Below are 8,086 nucleotides of genomic sequence, written 5' to 3'. Positions count from 1 at the left end.
GGAATGCCTGGTTCAAGTTCCAGCTCCACTTCAGATTCCAGCCTCCTGTTAACATGTACCCTGAGAGGCAGCAAGTATGTAAGACCCACTTATGTGCAAGACCTGTGATAAGCTCCAGGCTCTTGGCTTTTACCCAGTCAAGCCTAAGCATTTTGGACATTTGGAAAGTGAATCAGTAAGTAGAAGATCTCTCTGTCTCTGTCTCTGACTCTCTGCCTTTCAAATAAAAATGAAAATAAAATAAGCTACATAAATAATAAATTCAGTTTAAATGTCTATTGAATCTGTTTAAGATCTGTTTAGCATGATGTATCCTGTGAAGCAGATTTTACTTATTATAATGCATACTTGCTGCATGTATAGAAATGTGTTTAAATAAAGGGTATAAATTTTTAAGTTTACTATTTCTTTACATATAATATCAATTATACATTATTTTAAATACCAATTATAAGAATGATTATGGGAACACCATGCTTCTTTTTCTAAATAATCATTCTACCAAAATGTCACTTCTTAATTATATGGTGCAAATATTTATAACTGAGAAATATAGTAAAATAAACATAAATGAGTGAACATCATATCTAATACCTTCCATTTAAGAGAATCTTATCATTGAATATTGAATATTCAATAATGATCTGTCTAAACGAAAAAAGGGTATAAAATTATTATCATGTGCACTTTCAAAGACAACTAACTTTGACTAATATCCAACTACCAAATGTAGATATCAGAATTAGAAGAGAATCATTTGTTCAAACAGGCATGTTAAAATTAATTAGATGCCTAACTATTAATGATGTAAGAAGACGTTATACTATAACCAACTTATTATGGAAGGGTTTTCCATAATAAATCAGGTGATTATACCATACTAAATGGAAAGAGAAGTATGAAAACAGAAGCTTTTTCTACCAGCCTTCCCAAAGGGTATCATTTCCTGATCCTTTTGAAAGTGCAGAGTCAAGATAGGATCCTTCTGTTACTCAAACACTGATCACCTGGCTAACACAAGAAATAAATCTATCTTCCTGCTGTATATAAAAGTAAATTTCATAACTTTTACTCTTTTTTTTTTTTTTTTTGACAGGCAGAGTGGACAGTGAGAGAGAGAGACAGAGAGAAAGATCTCCCTTTGCCGTTGGTTCACCCTCTAATGGCCACCGCGGCCGGTGCGCTGGGCCGGCGCACCGCGCTGATCCGATGGCAGGAGCCAGGTACTTATCCTGATCTCCCATGGGGTGCAGGGCCCAAGCACTTGGGCCATCCTCCACTGCACTCCCTGCCCACAGCAGAGAGCTGGCCTGGAAGAGGGGCAACCGGGACAGAATCCGGCACCCCAACCAGGACTAGAACCCGGTGTGCCAGCGCCACAAGGCGGAGGATTAGCCTAGTGAGCCACGGCGCCGGCCCATAACTTTTGTTCTTAATCTACATTTCTCCCCAGAAGAGACAGGCAAGCTTATTTCACTCAGCTTTAATTACAAACTGCAGATATAGTTTTCAAATTGGTCAGTGACACTCTCAGGACAAATTATCATGTTTTTCCTTAGTCAAATGAACCAAATGGACATACAAATTTTGAAGGATCTTAAACTTATAATCTGGGAATGTTTTTGTATGAAGTATCTGTAAAACATGTAAATCTGATCTGTGTATTACAGACTTTGAGATAAATAATGAAATAAAAGGGACTTAAATGTTCTAAACTCTTCAAGGTGTTCAGAGAGTTATACCTTATATATTTCTTATTTTTTATGGTTCCTAGGAGTGTATCTCTACACAATAAATGATAGTTATTTGCTAAGTGGTTTAAAAACCAGGAAAAAAAATTCAAGGAAGAGTCTGGTTACTATGAATGGAAATTTCTTTGTTAAAGGAAAGGGACTGTTAATATTTTCAATTTTTTTAAAATATTAAGCATGCAATTTGTTGAATGTGTTCTTTTTTTTTTTTACTTTTTTAAAAATGATTTTATTTATTGATTTGACAGGCAGAGTTAGACAGAGAGAGGCAAAGACAGAGAGAAAGGTCTTCCATCCACTGGTTCACTCCCCAAATGGCCGCAATGGCTGGAAGTGGGTGGATCTGAAGACAGGAGCCTGGAGCTTCTTCTGGGTCTCCCACAGAGGTACAGGGGCCCAATCACTTAGGCCATCTTCCACTGCTTTCCCAGGCCATAGCAGACAGTTGGACTGGAAGAGGAGCAGCCAGGACTTGAACCAGCACCCATATGGGATGCCAGCACTGCAGGCAGAGGCTTAGCCCGCTATGCCACAGAGCTGGCCCCAGTATTTTCAACTCCTAAGAAATCACTTTTCAGCCATATCAAATGATAGATGAGGGGAGAGGGAGAGTTCTTTTTATCTTTCAAATGCTTTATTGCTTTATTAGTATATTTTAACATCCTATTCTTCATTGAATATATACTATTTATTCAGAACTAACATAACAGTGTATTTGGTATTACCATATTTTGGTAATTTTAGTTAATTACTATCATTGCTCTCAAAGAGATTATAAATATTCAAAGAGATAATATTATTAAATTTCTGGAATGGAATGTGAATGTGTGTGTATATAAAACAGCTCATTTCCTAGGCTTGCATTGCCATAGACAATATTTGATTAAGATTATACAAAAGTTGATGAAGAACAATTATTTGAATTATAACATATCTACTTATTATCTAGGTAGGCATTACTTCCACTGCTATGACTACTTTATTACCAAAGTCAAGGTATTGGTATTTATTCTTCAGACAAGTTATATTATATATACAGTTGTACATAAGATCTACATATGATATGGGTTACTAATATAATAAAATTATAAATACTAATGAAATAATGTAAATAGACTACTGCCTAATAATACATGTTTCATTAGACTGGGCCTGAAATACCTTAATTCAATTTAGATAAAGGCCCAAGTTAAAATTAAAATTGGTAGACATAAAGATATTCTTACTTATCTTAGATTTTAAGTTCTTCTACTGGAAGGAGAAATCCTATTTATATAATCTATGTAGTAATTTTACTTTGTACAGAATCAATTTTTTAGTGTTAAGTGGAGATAACATGAATAAACAATAAAGTCTGTATTGCAAACATTTTTTAAATGAAAAAACGCAACATGGAAAAACAGTTAAGAAAAATTTGTAAAGATATAAATGACTTGAAAGTTGAACTACCTAAAAAATTCACTTAAGAATCTGTTTGATATTTAAATGGGTTGAACTTACGCTTGTCTTTCAGTAAATATGATATCCATGCTTTGTGTTTCTCGATCATTTTGGGCTTTAAGCTAAATAAACAGTTAACAGAAAAGTTAGTGATTTAATAAAAAAAAACTAACACAAATTCTTTCTTTAAAGGTTATTCAGGTTATGAAATAAAGGAGAGATTATTCAAAATAATCAAACGATAAAAAGTTTATGAAAAAATAAACAGTAACTATTTCCTTTAACAAAAAAAATCACTAATAAAATCTTTTTACACACCAAAAATATTCATTGCCTTTAGTGATCTGCCAAAAAATTGAATATAAACTTAATTTATATAAAATGCATTTCAAGAACTTATTGAATATTCAATAAATACTTGACTAGAAATTTGTTGAATTTAAAACCATCACAAATTTTATTTTTAAATCACTCAAGGAGTTTACCTAAGTATTCCTACTTGACTCTACCTGTGTATATACAACCTACAATTTGGACAAATCCCAAATAACTGACCAAACACATAAGGCATTGAAATACAGTTTTAAAGTTGTGAATTCTCCTGTGTTGTTAAGCTAAAAATAACCTACTAAATTATGGTTTTGGAACCCAATTTTAGAAGAGTCTTCTTTATGTATTCTTGGAATAATTTTTTGATCATGTAATGAGTTTTATGTTATTTTCAATCAAAATAAGCTATCTATAATTAAAACAAGTTAGCTAATATATTTCATTGTTTTCTATCAAATAATTAATCTAAGAAATTTGTATACAAATTTTCACTTACCAACCAGTTAATATTACATCTGCCATTATATCTATTCATTTTTCTTCTTTTGTTATAAAAGCTATGTAAAAGTGCCATTTACCTCTATCAAGTACTCAGCTCCATTTGGACAAAAATTATACCGAAAATATAAACTGACATATATATATATGAGGAAATGTAGATGGCACTCTCTGACTAACGCTAAGTGTGATACCAATTAAAACAGCCTGTAGACACAGTAACTAAAGTGTTAACTGGGAGAGACAACCAATGGGAACAAATTTTAAAGGAGCAGTTAAGGGAGTTCAAATATAATAGTGGTATTTAAGGTCAGAGTAATGCCCATCACTAAGGTTCATAAAGTCGCATATAGATCTATTGCTTATATTTATAAATTTTCTTACCATGTTGTAATCATTCATTACTTCTTCCATTTCAGTATTGGTATTAAGTTTATCTACCAACTAAAAACAAAAGTACAAAAAAATTTACATATATTACTCTTTATAAATGTTGTCTGTTAATTCATCACATAAGCATTCAATTATACAAACAAACAGTAACTTAAGTATTAGGAATTCTTAAGTGTATTATTTTCCTGGATATAAACAAATTATTTAGCTACCTAAGTAAACATATACCACATATTTGGCCAATAAGTAAAATACCTTTTTAGAATAGAAAAGTGAGCAGTAATTAACTACTCCTGCAGATATCTCAGAGAGTTTCACTTGCTCTGAAAAGATGCATGAGCTTTTAAAGAAGAGTCTATCAAAAATAAATGTCTTAGGAAGATCTGTCATACTGTATTTTTGAGGGGAGAAAATATTAACAGATTTAAAATTTATACTAAGGACAATATAAAAGATTGTCATCTTCCAAAAACTAAAAAAACAAAAAACAAAAACCAAGAGTATAAATAGAACACTAGTAAACCTACTTCAAAATGTTAGGCAATAGCTAACAAAGTATTTATCATGTCCCAAACACTATTCAGAGCCCATTATTCATATTAACATGCTTAATTTCCACAATTATTATAGATAAAAGAGCTAGTAACATCTAACATTTACTGGGAACTAACCATATGTCAGACTACTAAGCGCTTTCTATGTATCAGGTATTATTTTATTAAACCTACAAACAGCAAATTTTGCATTTTATTATTTTCATATTAAGCAATTTACTTCATAAATCCCAGCATAACTAAAAATTTCTTTTCTCAGTCACTTCATATCTTATAAAAATTGCTTGTCTCATATTTAGATTAAACATTATTTACTAAACAACCCCAATGAATATTTCATCCTATAAAATGTTTGTTATGGATTGTATAGCTCAGAATATTTAACAACTACAATACACAATTAGCAAATTTTATTGTAAAGTATAATGTAACAATATCAAATATGACCATCCTAATATACCTAAATATTATGGTAAAATATCACTTGCTTCTTGTAACACTATTTCTTAACAGAAAATGTGAGATAAAAGCTTGTCATTTTCATTAAACAAAGCGCCCAAGAAACTGATAGAAAATATGGACCCTAGATATTTTCATGGGCCCAACATCACCCCAAGCATTAAAAGCAGTTATCAACTTTGCCAAAGGGATTGTTTGTTCTGAAAGTCCACATCAGTATGCATACTTGGTAAAACTATTTTTTAAGTTACATAGTCTATTTTGATAAAATACAGATACTTTATTTTGAATAAAACATAAAGATGGAGGTAATCTGCCTGCTAAACCATTAAATTTTTAACATTTTATAATAACAACACTTTTTGAAAACCAAAACATAGGGTTGGCGCTGTAGCGTAGCAGGTAAAGCCGCCACCTGCAGGGCCGGCATCCTATATGGGTGCCGGTTCAAGTTCTGGCTGCTCCACTTCTGATCCAGCTCTATGCTATTGCCTGGGAAAGCAGTAGAAAATGGCCTAAGTGCTTGGGCACCTGCACCCAAGTAGGAGACCCAGAAGAAGCTTTTGGCTCTTGGCTTCAGATTGGCGCAGCTTTGGCCCTTGCAGCCATTTGGGGAGTGAACCAGCAGATGGAAGACCTCTCTCTCTCTCTCTGCCTCTCTGTAACTCTACCTTTCAAATAAATAAACAAATCTTAAAAAAAAAAAAAACCAAAACGTGTTTTGAAAGCAATGCCATTATTATTACCCAGTAAATGTTAACTTCTTCCCAAATTGTAATTTTAATCATAACTTTAATATTGTTAGGGAAAAAAGAATGTGTATATTTTTGTATTTGTAAGTAAACATTTTTTAAAAATACTGGAAGAATACTTATCAATCTGTTAAGCCACATTAATTTTGGGGAGAGAAATGAGAAAGAAAGGAAAGCAGCCCTTTATTCTCTTTCTTTTTATGGTTTCAATCTTTCACAGTAAGTATATATTCCTGTATTACTTTATACTTAAAATAATGTATTTTAAAGTGGAAAAGCAATGAAAATATTGAAAAGAAATTCTCTCAGAAAAGTGCAGATACCATGTTATAGTCTGCTAGTTGTCCTTGAAACTCTTTGATTTCAACAGCTAAAGTCTCTGCCCTATAAACATAAGAAAAACACATTCATAAATATATAAGTAGATGAACATTTCAAGCATTATGGATACGAAAAAATTCAATATGATGAATATACAATACTGAATGACCAATAAGTACTTATTCAGAAGTATAAATAATAAAAAAGTCTTGTATATTTTAAATGAAAAAGTACCTACCTCTTTTCATATGACAAATACACAGAATTCTCCTGATTGTACATTTCTATTTCTTTCTGAAGCTTATTAATTTCAGTTGTAAGTTCACTTATTTTACTTCTGATCAAAAAGAAATAAAAAAGTCAGGAATAATTCTAATCCAGAAGGCTTTCTAGTTAAATCTTATATTTTTCATAAATGTACAACATAAATGGTTTATGAAATTAGTTAAATGGCTCATTAAGCTCTGAATAAAGATAACCTCAGTCTATTCTAATCAATTAATTTGAAACTGACATAGATTCTGTAATCATTAACAAATTGTTAAATTAACAACAGGAGTCACTGTGCACTAATCCCCATGCAGGACCTCTGTCCTCAATGAGTTGTATGATGAGAGTTAAATGTGATACTGGTTCCCAAAGTTTTTGTGTGCTTGTGTGTGCAAACTGTTGAAATCTTAACTTAGTATAGAGTTGATCTCCTATGTACAAAGTTAATTGAAAATGAATCTTGATGGACAATGGGACTGGGAAGGAGAGAGGGAGGAGGAAGAGGAGGAGGAGGGGTGGAGGAGGGGTAGAAGTGTGGGAGGAGGGTGGGTATGGTGGGAAGAATAACTATATTCCTAAAATTGCACTTTTAAAATTTGTATTCCTTAAAAAATAAATTTAAAAAAAATTAAAGAAGCAAAAAATTTAAACTTTATGCTATATTTTCTTTATTTCTAGATTTTTTTTTTTTTTTTTTTTTTTGGACAGGCAGAGTTAGATAGTGAGAGAGAGAGACAGAGTGAAAGGTCTTCATTCCGTTGGTTCACTCCCCAAATGGCTGCTACGGCCGCTGTGCCTGGCGCGCTGCGCCGATCTGAAGCCAGGAGCCAGTAGCTTCCTCCTGGTCTCCCATGCAGGTGCAGGGCCCAAGCACTTGGGCCATCCTCCACTGCCTTCTGGGGCCACAGCAGAGAGCTGGACTGGAAGAGGAGCAACTGGGACAGAATCCGGTGCCCTGACGGGGACCAGAACCCTGGGGTGCCGGTGCCACAGGCGGAGGATTAGCCTAATGAGCCGTGGCGCCGGCCTATTTCTAGATTTTTTTAAAAGATTTGGTTATTTATTTTGAAAGTCAGAGTTAAGAGAAAGAAGGAGAAACACAGATCTTCCATCCACTGGGTCACTCCCCAAAGGACTGCAACAGCCAGACTGTATCAGGCCAAACCCGGGAGCCTGGAACTTCTTCTGGGTCTTCCATATGGATGCAGGGTCCCAGGCACTTGGACCATCTACCACTGCTTTTCCAGACACACCAGCAGGGAGCTGGATTGGAAGTTGGGTAGATGAGTCTCGAACTGGTACCCAAATGGGAAGCCTG

At 33.6% G+C, this 8,086-nt stretch overlaps 1 protein-coding gene across 2 annotated transcripts in view; it reads right to left on the bottom strand.

Moving 5' to 3' along the window:
- The window catches only part of IFT74 (intraflagellar transport 74), a 115,659-nt gene that overhangs the window by 98,344 nt on the left and 9,229 nt on the right, over positions 1–8,086 (bottom strand). Inside the window, exons 5-8 of one of the 2 annotated variants that reach the window (XM_002708044.6) lie at positions 6,737–6,835; positions 6,501–6,561; positions 4,404–4,463; positions 3,252–3,313 (exon numbers count right to left, since the gene is read on the bottom strand). In XM_002708044.6, coding sequence (XP_002708090.3) covers positions 3,252–3,313; positions 4,404–4,463; positions 6,501–6,561; positions 6,737–6,835 — 282 coding nt within the window. The remainder of the gene's footprint in view (positions 1–3,251; positions 3,314–4,403; positions 4,464–6,500; positions 6,562–6,736; positions 6,836–8,086) is intronic. The other variant, XM_089317994.1, reaches the window with a different exon arrangement.

This window comes from Oryctolagus cuniculus, chromosome 1 (assembly GCF_051225735.1).
Source record: "Oryctolagus cuniculus isolate XC-2025 breed Fujian yellow rabbit chromosome 1, ASM5122573v1, whole genome shotgun sequence".
Lineage (NCBI taxonomy): Eukaryota > Metazoa > Chordata > Mammalia > Lagomorpha > Leporidae > Oryctolagus > Oryctolagus cuniculus.
Note: the sequence above shows the minus strand (reverse complement) of the source record. Positions and strands in the feature narration are given on the sequence as shown.